The sequence below is a fragment of the Oxyura jamaicensis genome, chromosome 15 (genome assembly GCF_011077185.1).
Source record: "Oxyura jamaicensis isolate SHBP4307 breed ruddy duck chromosome 15, BPBGC_Ojam_1.0, whole genome shotgun sequence".
NCBI classification, from domain to species: domain Eukaryota; kingdom Metazoa; phylum Chordata; class Aves; order Anseriformes; family Anatidae; genus Oxyura; species Oxyura jamaicensis.
The window spans coordinates 6,036,409-6,056,473 of record NC_048907.1 but is presented as its reverse complement, the minus strand read 5'-3'; the positions used below and the strand labels follow the sequence as shown (position 1 = coordinate 6,056,473).

The window sequence follows — 20,065 nt, the reverse complement described above, 5'->3', positions numbered from 1 at the left end:
CTACATGCCGGAATGGGCCCACAAGCGGTGGCTAGACATCATTTTTTGGTCCCATTTCTGCAGTGCATTTTAAACTAATAAACCAGCAAAGCAAAGTCCAAGGGGTTGCTAAGAAAGCTAATCACATACAGATGTGTCATCTGTATTAAGGCAGAAGTTTAATTTGATCAGTGCCATTCTTTGGGACATAGAAGGAGCCATCCAGTAGCTAGCAGGGCCATTAGCATAGGAAATCCCTTCTACTTCATGGACAATGCAGATAAAAGCTTCTCACCGAGGGTCAGCTTTGCACAGTCAGCAAAAAGGAAAGTAAAAACAGCTTTCCGCTCCCACTCCTCCAGGGAAGGCTGAATATTAGGCTATTAGGTACTCAGATACATTATTTTATAGCTAGCAAAGCCCTTGGGTAATAAAGAATGAGCGCAACTGCCACAGGCAGCTTTACAGGAAATTGTGTGAAACAATGACAGATGCTCCAGAATTGTTTCAAAACAAAGACAGCCATGAAGAGCACTGTATCAGCTGAGGGCTTGGGTTTTGTTTTCTTCTTAGCTCAGACTATATGCTCTAGTACACTGATGGAAACATGCATAAAAATTGCATTTTAAATTAGGCACATATGTGCATACATAACCATATGAATGCAAAGTTAAATGATTCTGCCAATAATTAAAGATGCTAATAAATACTTATTTATATCGCCATCCTCAAGAACAGCAGAAGATCTTTCCTCATGTGACAGGAATCGTTTGAGAAGCTGACTGTGAAAGAAAGCCAACAGGAGCAAGTGACAGAATTAAAGTCTTTACAGAAGTCCCTTTTTGAAAAACACCCAGGTATTTAAAACACTGGATCTCACAAAACCTTGGCTGGATTAGTATTCTTCACCCAGTTCTCAACGGGGGACTTACAATACCCACTAACTTTGGAGCAAGGTTTTAAACATTTTCAGGACTGCTTTAAGACACAAGATGATGACACCGGGCAGAATCTTAAAGAACCCATTTTTGCCCAACTCCAGCTGAAAGGAACATGAAATAGGTGCCTAAACATGTCTGAAGGCCCTACAAGTAGCTACCTGCGTATTAAATCACATAAATGCAATTAACTGCCCCCCAAAACAAGTTTCTCAAGGTTTTTAATTACAAGGAAGAAATATCTTACAGACTTAGGACCAGGAAAAAAGAACCGTCTTTTGCACAGTTCAGCTGTGACCTGCTTACTGTTGGCAGGACGACGACTTCTTATTTTGCAGTGCCATCTGACTGTTTAATAAATGAGGCCAACCTGCTCTGATCTTCTAGTTGTTCCATGTGTCAAAGCAACCACATCTTTTTCTCACTTACTGTATGTTTACATTTCTAGTGTACTATTTCCTGTAAAACACTTTAATCTATTTATTTGCTTTAATACGCTACCTATGCAGTACGTAAAAATTAATTTGACTGGCATTTATGGAGACTTTTATAAGCAGTAATAATATTTAAAAGTTTAACAGTAAAATCATGTCAATAAAATTAATACTTTCTGAAACAAAGTACTGGAACTTCAGTAAGGTACACATCTGCAAAGAGCACCGACAGGTGAAGTTCCTGCAGCACTGCAAACAGTCTAAGCACTTGGCTTCAGTTGTGATTCCAACTGTTCATTAGGATTTAGGGAAAACTCCGCTATTTTAAAAAGAATTTAGTCAAGAGTATTTCTTCAAATGGTCAATTTCTTCATTAAAAACATAATGCTTAATCCTCTAAAACACATCTGAAACGTTTGAACTGTGTAGCAACTGTACCTCAAAACTGTTAACATGACAAAGTGAAGAAAGCATTACTCATTTAAAGAAATAATATTTTTAAAAGGCAATAAATAAACAAGTTTTCTTAGGTTCAACAGCCTCAGTTTTGCCTTGTACGCTCAGCTGTATTAGAGAAATCAGCAACAATACAGGGAGGGAGGGAGCACACCTCTTAGCAGCTGTCTCTGCTGCCAGAAACAATTCTGAGAGTCTAAGGTAAAGCAACACTACTTTTAAATTTCTGTTGCTGTTGATTGCACCACGCCATAAATAGATTCTAAAATAAGTATCAGGGGTTGGTGAAGAGTTCATTGGTCCATCTGTTCCCCAGGAATGCTGGATTTTTTCTCTAGTGCTGTGTAAGTGACAAAGCTGGTGTGTATGAAGCTGTTCTTAAATACATAAATCAAGAGTACTTTCACAAAAAACATGCCACTAAACAAAGTCAGTCCAGTCTCAAAACAGCGGTTTACAGTTTTCAACTTAAAAAAAAATCACTGAACTAACACTCTTATTGCCACATCTGTTATGACAACATATTGTGAAAGGGCTGACTAGTTTATTTTCAACTCAAAGTAAATCATCTTCACTCACACAAAACAGTCACTCAAAATTTGGAACTTTTTTTTGGTATATTCTTGTACGAGTCACTTACATCCAAAATACATCTTTAGAGATCATAAATGCTACAGGAAGGGAAAATGAGAATACAACTGAAATTACCAGCGTGTGACACCGTTGTGAACATTCACATTTTTGCAAGAATGAAAAGATTCATCTTAAAGATGAAATACAAGAGAAAATCCTGCTATACTGCACACTTTGTTACAGATTTTGAACATTCACTATAGTAGAAAAGGTGAATTTAGTCCCATTAACGGTATTAGTGTTATCTCCTGTAAAGACAAGCAATAGTGATGCATGGGGTGGGGATAATTAAGCCTATTGGCTAGTGGAATTTCAATCAACTGCTTTAAAATATTTAACTCCTTCATTCAGAATAACCTTTTTTTATCCTAAACTCCACCAGTAATACTCCTGTTGATTTTTTGATAGTTCCTTTAGTTCTTTTATTTATACAAACACCACAGCTACTTGAGCACCTCTCCTGAGATCACTTGGGTTCCTGTGATTTCCTCACAGTATTGAGGCACACTCCTTGACTTAACTTTCCGTATAAAAGAAATGTCACAATTATTTGGGCTAACTAATGAGAATTACAAGAATCTCTATAAAATGAGGAAGAGATAACATTCTGCTACTGCTAGGATACTGAAAAATGTGAAAAACCAGAACTCAAGGCAAAGAACTACAGAACACCTTCACCAGCATTACTGGCAGGATGAAAAAACAAATGAAATTAATTAGAAAAACAAAGCAAAGGTGCAGGAGGGGAAAATAAAACATTTTCTGGTTTTGAGCAAGATATTTGCACAAGAAAAGGACTTACTGGATCTATAGTAAACATTTCTACAGAGATGCAACAGTTTAGAAATAACAAAAAAATCCTAAACAAACAAAAAATACAACAACGCTCAGAATTCAGACATGTATGAAGAATAAACAAGATATCATTGCAATAGCCCATAAACCCATGGAAAATAGCAATTGCCCATAAAACACAGATATTAACAGGTTTATTTCTGAATCTCCTTAACCTGAAGAAGTGTCAGTAGAAGTAAGAAATGCACGAGGAGGTAATTAAAAAGGTAAGCATAGAATGGTACTCGTATGGAAACCATACATGAAGTATGTACATTACAGTACATAAAGAGTCTTCATTGTGAAGCCAATAACTAAAGGATTGAGACAAAAAAGGAAAGAGTTACATTTTCTACTTAATGCTGGAAGTAGAAGACAAAGCTACATGAGTAAACCGGAACATTAAAATAAAACAAGAAACACTCTTTTTCATTCATTGCATAGATGAACTATGGTATTAATTACCAACAAGTATCTACACATGCTAAAATTCTGTGTGGGTTCAAACTCAATTAAACAAAGTTCACATAAGAAAAAATCACCAACAGTTATTAAACACAAAAATATGTCAAGCTGTATTGCCAAAGTCAGCAGGAAGCTGACCAAGAATACAGAAAATCACTGTATTCTTGGCATGACCTTATACTTTTCCCTACGCTGTTCCACTTCTGACCACTGCTGGAGACAATTTTTACATTAAGGGATTATTCAAGAAGTGTATCTGGGCATATTTAAGAACCTAAAAGCATATAATAGCAGACAGCTCCCTGAAACATCCAGCGTGTCTATATTACACTGCTTTTTATCTTGGTTAAATGTCATGCTTGTCTCATGACTGTGCCCAAAGCAGACAAGATCTGAAACATTTCAGGCAACATCTCTGCTCCTTCCTAAATTAAATCTTTTTCTAGGAATTGGGTGGGACAGTAAATAATTCCACTATATCTCCCCATGCTAGAGAACCGTTATTCAAAACACCAGGTCGTAAGTATAGTTGAAGCAAATTTGTGTGTACGCATGCAGGTATGCTTTTACATAATCTGAAGACTAATAAGAAGATAATTCCATACATTAGACATCCAATTCCATAAATTAGACTGTCAGATCCCTCAGCAAGAAGGAATACATTTTAATGTTCTTCCTTCAGATCTCTATCACCTTCAACGGGCATTCTTTCCAGATGGAAATAATAAAATTAAATGCACTGGTACCATCATACAAAAAACACTTGCAGTTCCTCTATTCATTAACAGTTGGTACCAAGAAGAGATTAAAGAGTTGAGAGCTCTCAAAGTAATTTTTAAAGCTTGATTTATTAAAAAAGGGGAAAAACACCAAACAGACAAACAAAGTCTCAGGGAATGTGTCCAGGAATGCCTGCTCCCCACCAACAGAGGAAGAGGAAATTTTAAAATCAAATGTCACCATGACATTCTGACTGATAAAACAGAAAATCAAGGAAGCACAGCCGTTTTCCATGCAAATTTCAATTTGTTCCTAAATATTCTGGTATCGTTGGCTTGCCTGTCTAGTTATGTGGAACTTAAAGACGACAATTGTTACAGAATATAGCTTAATAAAGACAACTGCTTCTCAGTCCAAACCTGAACTGGTTCTCAGAAATCCACGGGGAACTTGAACTACAAGCCAAGAAGAAGAGGTGGGGAAGGAGGGGGGAAGTTGACTTCTGCAGGAAGAAAACCTCTTGAAAGCCAGACGCTGGAGAGGTTCACTGAGACATTACTAAGTCCAATGATGCACGAGGATGACTGGTTTTCTTACAAATGTCCGAGGATCAAAAGGCATTGCCACAGAAGTGATGTGAGATTAGAGTATTTTTATCTGTAACTCCATGCATAGATGAACTCTGACCAAAACATCAACTGAAGTAATTCTACACAAGTACAGTTTTAGGATTTAGAGTGCCTTTTTCCTACCTAATGTAAACGCTTTGTATCAGACAGAAGCTATTCCAAAAGTAGTACTTTAAATCCTGAAAAACAGAATCCACATCCAAGTGTTATAATGACAGAGCTGCAGAGGAACAATTACACAAAGCAATTTGGACCACACGTATTACCACAAACGCAAGCCACGACTGGATCCCTGCTGGAACAACAGGAGGTGAAGTCAGTAGATGGCAGTATGAAGCATCTTATTGGTAAAGAGATCAGTTTGTCAATATTTGACAAAATGAGCTCTTTGCTGGCTACCTTTTCCAGCAAAAAGAGATTTTCTCCTTAGTGATTTCTCTTTCTCAGCTTTATTATCAGGGTGAAGTCCAGTAAGACTACATGCAGTCTGTACTTAGTATGGGTATTTTTATGCGTACTGATTTTCAGGAAAGAAAAACAAACAGAGCATCTGTTGTGACTGACAGTGAGAAAGAGGACTGCCTACACTTTAAGTCAGAAGCAAGAATGCCGTGCAGGTGGTTATATCCAACCTGCAGTAAAAGTCAGCTGGGATCCAAACACAGCAATGAGCTCCGCTTTTCTTTTCAAAAATTTTATCCACCCCTTGCTCACTTACAAAGTTGAGAAATCCTGGACAAGCGTTTGCACTTGGAACGTACAAAGTCACTTCTCTGCCAGCCTAAGAGCACTTGAAAATTGCCCAGCCTTTCTGATTGAGAAATGACCTGCTCCACGCATGCTCTTTCTTCATCTTGCCTCAGACTTAGACCACATCTTACTTGTCTGAAGTTCAGACTGAAGGAACAAGGTGTACAGTACAAGCTCCTGTACAGTACAAGCTCCGAACAGGACAGGAAGGTTTTCCTGTGGAAAGGACAGACTAAATTCTCAAAGGGCTAAAGTTCTCAACAGTTCATCCCCAACATCTCAGTTTGAGGTAGGTACACAGGCAACCGATCACGTCTATTGCAGAAATCACATTTTCCCTACCCATCTGTGCCAGTCCTTTGAAAGCAAAAACTAGACTTTTTCAACTGTGAGACTGGTCAAAGATGAACCTTAAAAAAATTACTCACCAGTCAATACTTCTTGCTACAGTGCACTCCGAAAGCATCTGAGAATACCCACCAGTTGGTTCCTAATACACTCTTCTCCTAATCAAACCATCCCATCTGTATCGCTGATCATAGCTGCTCTACCTGTAGCTCTTCCCCTTCTGGGCAGGTTAAAACAAACAGAGAGGTGGGAGAAGGTGACACTCGGCAAGCATTAGTTCTGTGCTTTCAACGATGAACTGGAGCCGTACATTCAGGCTTTGCTTTACTCACTTGTCAAGGAAGTTGCAGCTAACAGAGTTCATTAATGCTGATATACTTGAAGATGTATCTTCCCTAATTACTGTACATCAGCAGATGGGTCCTATGCAGTGTTCATTTCAGTCATGAAAAGGATGGCCTACAGCTCACTGGTTCATTATTAAAAGGAAGAATAGAGTTTTATTTATATTACTAGTCCTACACAGAAGAATTACATCGCCTTATTTATATTATTTATGATAGTGTTCATTCAAGTTCCCTATTCTCTAAACTAGCAGTAAATTAAAGAGGAGCTATTTTGAATGTGTTTTATTATCTTGAATCTGAAAGCTTAACAAGCCAAAACATTAAAGGGATTCAGAAGACAGTGTAATTCAGCTTTCTCTTCTTTATGACTGGTTCCAGCCAATTATCTCAAAAAAAAAAAAAAAAGGCATTTCCATAACTTTTTTGATATAACGTCAGTCACAGAATAGACTATTTATATCACAGCTCCCAGTGATTTCCTAAACAAGCAACCTGATTGCACAATGTCTGACTGATAGTGTGGTGTTGCAGGAAGATGACATTGTGCAGTATTTTAAAATACTCATTCTACAGACTACAGAGATGTGCAGAACACTGCGCTGGAACGCTACCTGCTACAGCTCACATTCAGGAGAGATCCCTGGAGGTATGATCAGGAACCAGGCTGGGAAAGAAAGATTTGGGGGAAGAAAAGGAAACATGAGCCTGAAATTGTGATTGCAACCAGTTAAAACAAACAAGCAAAATGTCATGAGTGCCTGGAGATATGCTAGCAGAGAAGATTACCCATGAATTAAAAGGGAAAAAACAATCAAACCCACTGGCAGTTGAAATAGCTTACGTCTTCAGAAATTAAAGGTTAGCAGAAAAATATCTAGGTGAACGTAAGTCTCAGAAAACACTTTCAGTATAAATAACCTAGATAATCTTGAAAGAACTTGGTTTCCAAAGGGAGTTTAGTTAATTTTAAAGAGCCATAAAAATGTCAGAAGGATAAATGAAAAAGGTATTATTGTTGACTGAAATAATTCAACGGAATTTCTTTATTTGATTTTTTTTCCTATTGCAAAGAGGCTGAACAATTTTTTGGCTTTAGGCACCAGTTTGATTTGGGAACACAAAGTGTTCACTTCTGAATTGGACTCAAAACAAATCCTATACAATGCCCCTGCTTTCCCAGAACTTAAAAGACCACCTGCTGCCTACAAGGATTATAAATCAGTTTAAGCAAAAAATACAGCTTGATTTTTCAGAAGTTCAAGAAAGCCGATACCTCTTCTGTTTGTGAAAGATCTTGGAATACAGTAAGCAGAGCTGTAGCTGTAACTACAATTAGAGTTGCAACAGAAGAAGTATTCAAAACTAAGGCCCTCTAAATATCTACAAAAGCCCTTAAGTCAATTCATTACTGATACAGTAAGTGACAACACTTGTGTTTGGCAGACAGTACAACTGGGAGTCCTGACAAATCTAATTAACAGCACATCAGGGGCACTTGGTTTATCCTTTATATACAGTGCCAATAGCGAGTGTATAATGAGAAAAGAAGCTTACACATTAGTGGGACTTCACTAATTGGTCACCGAGTCCTGATTAAGCCAGGCTTCATATATAATTATTGAAGTTCAAAACAGTTAAGCTACTAAGTAATTTCTAAACTAGGTAAGTATAAATGACTAATAAAATGACGACAATAGAAATACATAACCATGCTTTCCTTGAATTACTTGCTACTTGTATAGCCCTAGTCCAAAATATGTCAACCCTTTAAATGATTATCTTTTAAAAATTGGAAAGTGTGAAAAAGTGTTTCAATTACATTAAATAATGTAAACATTTGGAGTACATGTGGGCATTCCAGTAACCTTTTATGTGCACATATTTGTATAAAAAATAAATGTTGCCTGCAAACCAGAAGAGAAAGTTTTGCAAAATGCAGCAGTTAAGAGATGAGAAGAACAGCTTTAAATAAATTTGTTTGCATTCATTACACCAGCAAAATGATCCTGCATCTGTAAAATTCTAGAGAAAATTGAGTTCCATTTTATCTACCGGTGTATTTCACCATGTACACCAAAATGGTGAAACTGGTGACCTAAACAGTACAATTAGATACACATGAAAAAACATACCTCCGGCATAGCCTGCCTTTCTCAAAATCCTATATAGAAACGTATGATGAAAATGCATGGATTCAGAGTATTCCAGAGGGGAAAAAAATTATCTAGAGTTTCAGGTACCTCACCAAAATAAAATGTGTGAAAACTCCATGACACTCAGTGACAGCACCTTGAATATTTCAGCTGCCTCAAGTAGAGAATAGGAAAAAAGGCTACCTTTAGAGGCCAGAGGGTACATTTCCTTCCCAAGGCAGAAAGGGGTAAGAATTCTGCTAACATTTCATTTCGAACTGGTAGACGTCTGTCAGCAGTGCCTTGCTTCCTCGCTGGAAACTCCTCAGAAGCCAAGTGGAGATTGCAAATGTCCTTTTCCAAGGCTTCTGAAGGCCAGGCTGCCACCCTCTGCCGCACAGCCTCCTGCCTCACACCAAGCTGCCCATATTTTAGAATTGCTCCATGAATTCAGGGACCTACACCTTTTATTGTCTCTGCCAGAGATAGGCAGGCACTCTAAAACTTATAGTGCACTCCAAAACATAGTGCAAATACCACAATAAATTTCATTTGGCAAGCAAGCAGCAGTCTCATTCTGAGATAACGCTGCATCCACACAAAGAAGCAACTGCAATAATATAAACCCTGCTATCAAGACAAGGGTAGACTTGCAAAGATGGAATTTCAAACTCACGTCTATCAGCAAAATGCAAAATATCGCAGAACTGAGCAACAAACGGCACACTTATCAACATCCCTTACATTTTATCTTGGCTGCCTGGCTCAGTTCCATGCTTTCAGCAAACAACTGTGTAAGACATTCTCCAGCATCATGAATTAGCTGAAGTGGATACAGGCAGCATACGAGAAGCACTGCTTCTATGACATCTTACCAGTGACCCCACTCTGGGAGTCTTTCTATTGTTCCCAGGACTTTATTTTGATTGGCAAGAGTCAACAAATTTGAGGAATCGGTGCTTGAGGTTGTTTTGCCACTGTTTTTTCCTGCTCTTACCCCAGGGGAGGAAGATGAAAAGGTTGGGTCATTATGAAGAAAGTACAGTCCTCAGCAATGGTTGCTGCAGGTACAGAGCTCTAGATTCTTGTTGCATTTACTGAAGGCCAGCCATAAAACAATGTAGGTGGCTACGCGCCCAAACACACGGCGCTGCAGAGATAATGCAAGCGGGGTAGTGTATTTAATACACTCAATGAAAATTTTACAGTATGCACTGTGACAGTTCTTACTGCCTTTTTCAAAACATTGTTTTATTATTTTCATTATTAAATGAAAAGTATCAGGGGATTGAATAAAGAATACTACTAAATTTATAGCTTATCTAGGAATTACCTTGGTTATAAAACTCATGAAGGCTTACAGTCTAAGCCACATTTTTCTGCAGTGTGCTAGCATCTTCAATCAAGTTTTACACGCAAGATTCAAGGTTGCCAGTAGCACATATCCACAACAAATAACAGTAATTAGCAATTATTATTTGAATATAGTTTTTCCAAATTATCTTAATTATATCCTTAAGTATCCCTAATTGTTTTTACTGTCTATATAAAATATTTATTGTACATATAAATCGTTTGAATAATATACTTGAATATAGCTTAAATATATTAAAGTGTTTTAGAACATTATTAATATAAGCATATTGATATGAGCTTTTGCTGAAAAATGCATGTGAAAAGATGTACTTTACATTCTATTTTATATCTTACTCCTTCTGCTAAAATATGAATGCAGACTGCATTCACATGGCTACATTACCCAATATTTCAGAGTAGGTACGAATAAAGTCAGCTTTAGTACACAAGGTTGCCAATATAATTAAAATCAAACAAACCACACAATATAAGCTTGGCATGTGAATTTTGCTGAAACCGTAAGACTGAGAAAAAAAGATTACCATTACTTTTCAGAATTTAAACCTTGGAGGTACAAAAACATTCATCTGGGAAGTAAGCCTGTTCTTGAAACGAAATAGAAAAGGGTTTCAAGGGTGGGAACAATTACTGGAAAATAGGCAGTATTTCTTACCACCCAGTAGTTCTCTCTCATTTATTTGAGAAGTAAGCAATAATCATACCTGATTTAGAATTAAATCGGGTTTTTATTTTACTTCCCTTCCTTGTCTTTTCCTCAGATGCAACAGTGCTTGCTGGCTATACTGTGAAGATGTATTACTGGAGTTCCACTATCTTCAAGAAATGCATACCATCACATTACTCAAATCTTTTCTTAACACTGTTAAAATACAAGTACATAAATAAGTTTATAGAACTAAAACGGCTTAAATGGCTTGGTTTTGCCAAATTTAAGAAGTAAAAAACCCCTCCAGTTCTAATTGAAGCACTGTCATTGCGCTGGAACAGAGTATACATGCACAATCAATTACCATTTCTCAGCTGAGGACTTCAAATCCCATTAAAAATCCACCTAGAACAGGTAAACCTGTTTTACCATGCTCTTACTGAATTATGTCATTATTTAATGAATCACCTTGATACCATTTGCCAAAAGACAATCTGGGCAGCGTCATGTGCCAGAACTAAGCCTCCATATAAGGTTCAGGCAAGGTGCTCCAGACTTAGACAAGCACCAGTTCCACTGGTTTCCAGTTCCTCCCAGCACAGCACTGTGGTTTTTCTCTAGGGCTCACTAAAACTGATGTTTTCAGATGAAGATACTGACTGACAGGCGTTCCTAGCATGGTGAAAAGAGAATGCAGCTTGCAATGTTATTTGCAAGCGTTGCTGAATGTCATCGTTGGTATCACTGAACCTGATATTCCTTGGATAAGTCCTACAACTATTCCTAGGAAGCCGAAGGCATTGAAAGCTTTCAGGATCTCAAAGAGGACGTTGTATTTAAGGTGGCTGCAGTCTTCAGGTTTCAATGGCACTAGTTAACACCCCCCTTTGATGTTTGCAAAGAGACGAATACAGCTACTGAGCAAAATGGATATGGATGTACTCTCTGAACTCCGTTAAACTGGGACTTAGGATAGTGTATTTATTAAGACACTGTCCATGAGCTCCTAATTAGACAGTTCTATGAGCATTCACACGAGGATGTCAATCAACTGTCTTATGGGACAGTAACCAATCAAAAACCTGCTCTGAAACTGAAGAGAAGGTTTCATTGCAGCCTAACTGTACTTCCACTTTTCCACCTGCATAGAGGACAGCGTGGCTACCTAAACATCACTGCTTTCAGACCTCTCACCTAGTAAGGAGAAAAGAAACATACTTGACTTCAAAATACTTCGCTGATGGAACTTTTTTCCTCTTAACAATAAGAAAAACTAACAGACTTCAGGAAAAGGAGGAGTTGACCCATCAGTTATTTATGCAATTTAAAAATAGGTTAACTTATGTTAAGTTGTTAGCACAATTCCCTAAAATCTGTTTTCTTTCTCAAAACTGTTTTCTTTTCTACTACACAGCAAGAAAGCAGACACTAAAATAACTAATGAAGATCTTTGCATAATGTGGTTGTAGGTTGTTTTTTTTTTTGTCAGTAACATGTTTAAAATTTTATGGCAGCGTTTTCAGAATCCACAACCCCAGTACAGTAATTGGGAAGTGATTGTGAATAGACTCTGAAGATGAGTTTTCACCACACCGTGCAAGGAACTATCAATTCCTTGTATCAGACAATTTCTGTAAATTACAAACATATCATCTCCCTTAGGAAGTTGTGAAGATAAATAAAGTTTAGTATTTTCCAGCAGTCACTTGGAAACGTATTTTAGATACACGCTGCTGTAGAACAGACAATAAAACATGTAGTATTATTTAGGAAGTGACACATAATATTAAATGATGCTACCAACAAAAAGGAAACTCAAGAAAGAAAACCCACAAGCACTGCACCAAGTTTCCTGTCAAAAGCATCTGGTTCCCACTGTTAGCAAAACAATTGCATATGGACCTGTAACTCCCTCTGCTGTTCCCTCACTTCTGAAAAGAGCAGAAAAACTCATCTTGTGTATTGGTTCTTATACCTTCTCAGAGGGTCATCTGCCGTTCTTAGACCTCCTTTTTGCATCTCAGGACTACATAGGTCACAGCCACTGCCATGCTCCACTTCATCTTTAACTTCATTCTAAAACCACAGATCTCTTTGCCTTTCTCCTTTAATGCCATTCACGAAAATCACAAGCCCTGAATGATTACTCCTTGAAAGCCAGCTGCATGAGTTCTGCTCTCTCCCTGTTTCCTTATGCCCAGCTCAAGACTTTTCAAGTATATTCCTGAAATGAAGTTAGGAACTCAGGCTGATCAAAATCTGAGATGACTATCTTTGCCACAAGTATAAGAACAGATTTCAGAACCATTTGTATTTCTTTGCCTGAATGACATTTGCTCGTTTTTTCCTCCATTCAAGAAGGGGAAAAGATGTTAGTTCTATAAATATATATATATAAACATAAATAGGTTTGTACATATATCTCCTCCCTCTTTCAAGGGCAATATTGCATTCATTTTCAACACAGATTACGTGTTCTCAGAAACCAACTTAATGTACATAGGTGTAACTTATTCCTACTATTTTATATATTAGCATAGGTTTAGCTACTGTGTTTTCACATATCACTTTTTTGTGGTCATGAAGACATTATCCACAGTGCTAAAATACCTAGAGACCTTCAGCTGGCCTCTTCTTCCTGCAACTGCTCCTTATTGTGTTATCTACCGCAAGATGCTGCTTAGAACCAAGGTTGCACAAAGAACTTACATGGAACCAATGTGAGTAAGTTAACTTGTGTAAAGAGCGCTTATTGTGCTGTACTGAGACCGAATAAGAGGAAAAAAGCACAAGAGATTAAATAAAGTCAGGAAAAATTACTCCCCAAAGCCTTCTGATATTTGCTGCTGCTGCCTGAAATAGACTCTATTGCCAACCTCTGCAGTCTTTACTGCCATCTTTCAGTAAGACTAGTCAACTCCAATGATACAGATACAGCAGAAAAATCACCAATCTCGAATTAGGCCATAATTAGATTGCTAAATAAATGCTCTTTAAAATGTTGTATATCCATAGGATCTATAGCGATAGTTACTTCATGAAGAAAACAACAATCAGTATCTTCTTCAAAAGAAGAGTCTACACTTCAGCCCCAAAATTCTGTAAGACGTCCCTTTATATACAGTAATAATTCAAATATGGTTTATAAGTTCAATGTTAATTCATTTTTTGTACCATGTTCCAGAGAAGATATACTTATGTGCATATTGTACATACATTTACAAACAAATGTAATGATCCCCTGCAGATCACCCGGCTTACAAATGATCTGGTATTTCACAGATGTAAGTAAGACACAGAAGCTGCGAGGTACCAAAATTCTGAAGTAATGATCCCTTCCATGCCAGTGCTGTTGCTGTTCGACAGACAGTCTACTGTATCAGACGCTTCAGTTTTCAGATTGATGCACACCAGGAGTAAATATGAGATTCACCAATGCATTTAATTTGTTTTATCAACTTCATTGTAGCCTTAGAGAGAAAAAATTTTTGCTGAAAGAAATTGTGTCCCTTTTCCAGAATCTAGTACCAAACCATTTCTGGCGCCACTTTAGGGAACTAATTTTCCAGAAAATTAAAGTAGATATTGGTGTGATTAGAAAAAAAAATAAAAAAAAAAAAATTTTTTTTAAATAACAGAAAACATGAGGGGGGAGGGGTTACATACAGCCAGTACATAGAAAGGCATGGATAAACCTGGACCTTTCAACAGCTTCTTGTCATTAGGTCAAAAGGGAAATCACAAAGGTTATATATACAGTGTAAGCCTACTAAGGTACAAAGAGCTTAAGTAGTGCAAAAGAGATATTCATATGCTAAATTAATGCTTTCAGTTTTTAGAAAGACAAATTCATGTTTAATTACCACACTGCATCTTAAGAACAACTTCTGTTTAGATGTATCCAGTTAACACAAAGTCTGTTACAGAATGAAGCCAATGGTTTGTAATACCTCACTGTAACAGAAGACAGATCTGTTGTAAGACAATGCAGTGAGATAAAGGGATGAGAGGCAGACAGAATGGTCTACAGAATGATCTCCACCTGTACCTACAGCTACCCTCAGACACACTGTGACTAGCTACACTGGATGAAGAAGTTGCCACCCCACTTCATCTCCACTTGCTCATTACCTTCAAATCTCCCAGCATAACTGCATGTTTAGTCACTTCCTAACCCAGTTCTGTCAAAATGATTCCCGTTAGAAAATCTGTGTTTCAGCTTAACTCAGATTATTTTTGACAGAAGTTGTTTAGCGGATGACTATAAATGCAAGTACCAGAAGATCTGAGAACATTGTAACCTTTAGAGCTAGGAGAGGAAATCGCAATGAGCAAGTGGAGACAGTTACCCCTTTCCAGGCTTCTGTAGCTACAAGAGCAGCACATTAATCAGCCATAAAAGTCTGACTTGTCAGCCTGCCTCATCAATGAAAGCTGTATATCAAGGCTGGAAACTGTAAATAAAAGAAATAAGTAAATCTATAGACTACTTATTTTACTGCTTAAAATTTCACATTGGGGTTAATTGTCCAGAAATTAAAAAACAAATAAATAACTATCTGGAATTCTGTTTTATGAGTAACAGACATGCTATTCAAAACCTATCGAGAAGTGTGACCTTTCTGTAAACTTAAGGGGCAAATACTATCCTCACCTTCTTATCCCAAATTATCATTACTAACAAAACCAAAACTATTTAATTATTTTCTGTGAATTATTGAGGTGAATAGTGAATGTTTTTCCTTGTTCTATGATAAAGGAAATGGAAAACTACCATCAGAAGGCAGCAAATTATCAGTATGTGAAATACAACACTGACAGGAAAAGTACTTGTTACATAGGTCACCTTACCTTTTATTAACAGGCTTCTCATCCTTGTCATAGGGTCTTATGAACCATTTTCCAATTCTCACAAAGTTTTTATCCATCAAGCACCTAGAAAACAATTACATCAACAATTAATAATTGCATCTTAAAATGTAATTAAAAGCAATCTTTGAAGACTGTCAATCTAAGAGATTACACAGCTGATTTTCAATCATACTCTGTTCTTTTGGGTTCAGAGTTCCACTTCCTGCTTTCCCACGAGTCACAGCACAATCATTGCCCAGTCTCACTGATGCTGATCTCCACAAACACATTCTGCCCCATCTTTGACAGAATCCCTTCCGCTCCATGCTACTCTTTTTGCTGAACGATCCATCGTTTTATTTTTTGAACCCCTCTTCCTGAACAAAGATGTTTCATAACACATTTTCTACACTGTGTTTCTCTGAGATTTCATGATGATGAATAATGTATTTTTGGCATGCAAATGACATAATATAACTTCCTGTAATTCATATGCTATTGTTAGTTTATGCTAACCAAAACTTAACAAAGAACCATTTTTTCTTCATGTGATCCACAACATTATTTCAGGTAACTTAGATAATTGCTGTTTTCTCTCTCATAAAACCTTTCTTCAGCAAGCATACTCCTATGTGACTAAATTCAGAGCAATAAGCTGTCTGCTTTCTGTGATACTGTTAGAAGCACACAAGTTCTTTACAGAAGCAGCAGGTTCCAGCACGTTCTGTGGCTTTAAAGAGAGCACTGAGAATCCAGAGCAATCAATAATTATTTTAGGCTGACAAGTTACAGGAGTGCTTGATGACTGCCTAAGTCCACCTGTAGCTATCAATCACACTAGCAATATGCTAAAACAATTTAAATACGCTTTTGTAGCTTATATTTGCAGTTGTACATACAACCTAAACGGATCACATACAGAAATTGGTTAGAAAGGCTTCTTTTCCAGTAAGGTAAATATTATGGTTTGAAAATTTTGAAAAACTGGTTGTTGCCAGTGGTTCATATTACAATATGTTTACAAATTACAAGCATTACACAAGCTTTCCCTGCCTTGCACATTTCATGTCTAAATATTATTTCATTCCTGGGATAGAAGAATTATACATCTCCATTCGTCAAAGTTTTTCAATCATTTATTTCTATAGCAGTAGCTAGAGAATAACTGAAAAAAAACGTATGATGTGTTCTGGGAAAGTACATTCTTCAAAACTTAGAAATACTGTATGAGACGTAATTTAAAACTAGCAAATCTAGTATAGATATATAGGAAACAGGCAACAGACAACGGAGGTACCAATACGTTCCCAATTCTTTGGTATAAATTTGGCAGGGTTTTCAAAATTAAAACTAGGCTGAAGAAAACTTTAAGTGCGGCATTTCTCATTTAAAGCAAAAAGAATCTAGTTCAACTGAATACACTGATATCTTTAACTGAATTGGGAAGCTACACCAGGAGAGATCTAAAGACACGGATCTTGTGCTGGCAGAAAAGAAAAGCGCTTCAGTAAGTGTTTCTCTAGGAAAGATTTGCTGTCTGAGGAAGTCTTTCACTGTCAGCACACTTTATAAAAACAAAGGAAGTCTGTAGTGCTTACATTAAATGCCTAAAGAAAATAACCTATACTAGCAAAAAATATAATAAACTCCCCCCATATACACACACTTCAATGCCACATCATCATGTCTCAGGACAGCAGGCTTAACTGCCTCCAGCTAATGGTAATTTCCCAGCAAAGAGTCTTCGTGTGTAGAGTTGGCCTTAAAAATCAGCCACCCCTTGCATGCTAAGCTAAATCTCAGGTTATTCAAAGTATAATCCCCTATTAAAGGGGAAGCATGATTGCAGAAGCATTGATCTCAAAGATTTGTCTGAGTGAACAATTAATGACAGCATTGCTTTTTTTTTTTTTGCTATATAAGTAGTAACTAGAGCAGTAACAGTAAGCAGTAATGATGAACGTGAGTAAAATAAGATGCTGTTCATAAACCCCCAAATGTACACTTAAAAGCAGTTATTTAATCATATGGAATAGAGACATAAAATACTTTGAACTCCTTGGCTCGTTTCTCTAGTTAAGGCTGAGTGATATTTTCTTCATAAACAGTACAGTTGTTAAAGCATTTCACTGTTATTTGACCTCTCATATTTCTGATTTTACTTTTCTAAGATAACATGACCTGAGGAGGGCATACTAATGATTATAAAATAGTAGTGTAATATTTTCAGTATTATGTCCTCAGATCTTTTAACATTGACTAAATGGCAAGCCACCAAGCCACCGGGGAGAGCAGACAACATACCTCTGTCTTCTTCACTCAGTTATACTGAATTCAGGGGCAGGCTGAAGGGGACAAAAGTAGTCTGAAATGTTTCTTCATACCCTGTCACAGCCAACAAGGGCTCAATTGAGAGGATTCTTATTTTTATTTATTGTCAATTATCAGGAACTTCTGATCACTAATTTGGGTACTAAGAAAAAAACAAGCTCCCCTCTCCTTCCTAGCCACAACTCTCCCCTTCGACCCACAGAGGCCGACGCTCCTAACAGGCTGAGCAACCCTGAGGAGCTTAACTGCATTAACTGCTTGGAAAGCCCAAACCACCCCGCTGAGAAACGTACGTCTTGGTTGGCCATGACAGGTTTCAGAGACAGGAAAATCCTGCCCTTCAGTGACTGTAAAATCAACTAAAAAAAATGATTTCAAGCTAAGGCCACAGCCCTGTCACTTCCTGATAAGATCAAAAAGAAGTTTAAGACTTTTTGTTGATTAATCAAGTTTTTCCTAAGCACAGGATAAAATGGGACTTTTAAGAAAGAACAGTATTTCAGTCTTTAATAAAGCCTGCACACTTACTGCTGTTATTTTTAATGAAATGATTATGATGTTAAGATTTTGTATGGCAAAGAAAGCCGCCAAAAAAGGGATAATTTAAAATAAACTCGGCCTAAAATTGAGGTAGCTAATTTGATAGATATTTGGCAAACCGCCAGCCTCAGTCACTTTGCCAACTACTTCATTAGGATTACAAACCAAAGGGCTTCCCACAGGCCTCCATTGCGGCTCCTGTGTAGCACAAGGCTAGCGCAGGGCTCCACCTCAGGAGCAGGCCGCCATGTTCTGCCCTGCAGCCGCCGCCAGCCCACAGCAACAAACAGGGAACTTCATCTTCAAGGGCGAGAGGCTGAGCCCAGGGCACGTGCCTGCTCAGCCCAGGGGGCACCCAGCGCCACTCTGAACACCCTGCACCGTGTGCCAGCCAGCAGAATTTCAAAAGCTACTACTGAAAGAGAGCTTGAAGGTGTTCTGTCAGCTGTGACTGAACAACTTCACTAGCTCTGCCAACTGTTTTCAGTACCGTTTGTTGTTGTGGTTGATGTTTTCTTTAGAAATTCTGCTTCCTGAGCTTAAAGTGTTCCAATAAATAAGAATATCCACTAGGAGCCATGCTTTAAAGCAAGTTGGCTGGGTACCACAGATCAATAAGTGTGTGTAAAATGTATTTTTCACTTACACACTGCAAAGGTGACAAACAGAGCCGGCGACCATTCCAGACTAGTAATTGAATTCCCGTATTTTTATTCACTTTGTTTTAAAGTAGTCTAGTCTGTTAATTGCATTAAAAATCCCCTAGAAAGACTGATGAAACTGAAAAATAGGAAATACAGCACCTAGTCCTGTACCTGTGTAGGCAACCACTCAACATGCTAGCAGGCACAAACAGGTAACTGATAGTCATGAGGAAGTTTTTACACTCGTGGAAACACGGCCTCATGAACATAATGCAAATCTGATTACTAGTAAGTAGATCAAAGCAAGCAGTATACTAAAGGAGACAAGATGAAAGCACTTTCAATTAACTTAATTTCAGAGAAAAATATTTACTGCTACATTCTGCAAACTTACTCTAACAAAGGTACAAGAGATACATTTTTTTTTAAATTATTCTTATATGTTAAAAGTGGGAATAGCCTAGTGACACTTAGTTCTGAGATTTCCAAATATGTAACAAGAAGAGCTGAAATATAACACAGAAAAGATGGTGTAGACCTGAAGAACTGCAACAATGGACAAGGAATAAAATGAACAGTCTAGGTGCAGTGTCACACACTGAAGGACTAACAACAAGCTGTTCTTCTGTATGCTTATGATCTGATAGCTAGGTTAAGAAAAAGCCTTAAGTATATTAACAAATTGCAAAATAACTGCAGTCAAGCCATACATATACAATGATTTAAAAATGATTAAGACAAAAAGCAAATCTAGGTTACTCTAGGGCAGTGAGACGGAACTGTTAAACTTCACCTTGAATATTGTGCACAAAGTTAGCCAGGTTGTAACATGCATGTTATTAGGGTGACTGGAAGAATGGAATTAGGATCTCTTAATATCAGCTGTTAAGATACATACTATTCAACCTCAAAGGAGCTAGGGATATGATGTAATAATTCTATGCAAGCATCATTCTCTGTAAGAAGGTGTAAGCTATACATATTTTTAACCATTTGAAACAGTTCCCCAGC

At 37.5% G+C, this 20,065-nt stretch overlaps 1 protein-coding gene across 1 annotated transcript in view; it reads right to left on the bottom strand.

Annotated features, from left to right (window-relative positions):
* MED13L (mediator complex subunit 13L) overlaps nt 1–20,065 on the bottom strand; it is a 200,046-nt gene that overhangs the window by 77,955 nt on the left and 102,026 nt on the right. The window contains exon 6 of the mRNA XM_035340127.1: nt 15,540–15,623. Coding sequence (XP_035196018.1) covers nt 15,540–15,623 — 84 coding nt within the window. The remainder of the gene's footprint in view (nt 1–15,539; nt 15,624–20,065) is intronic.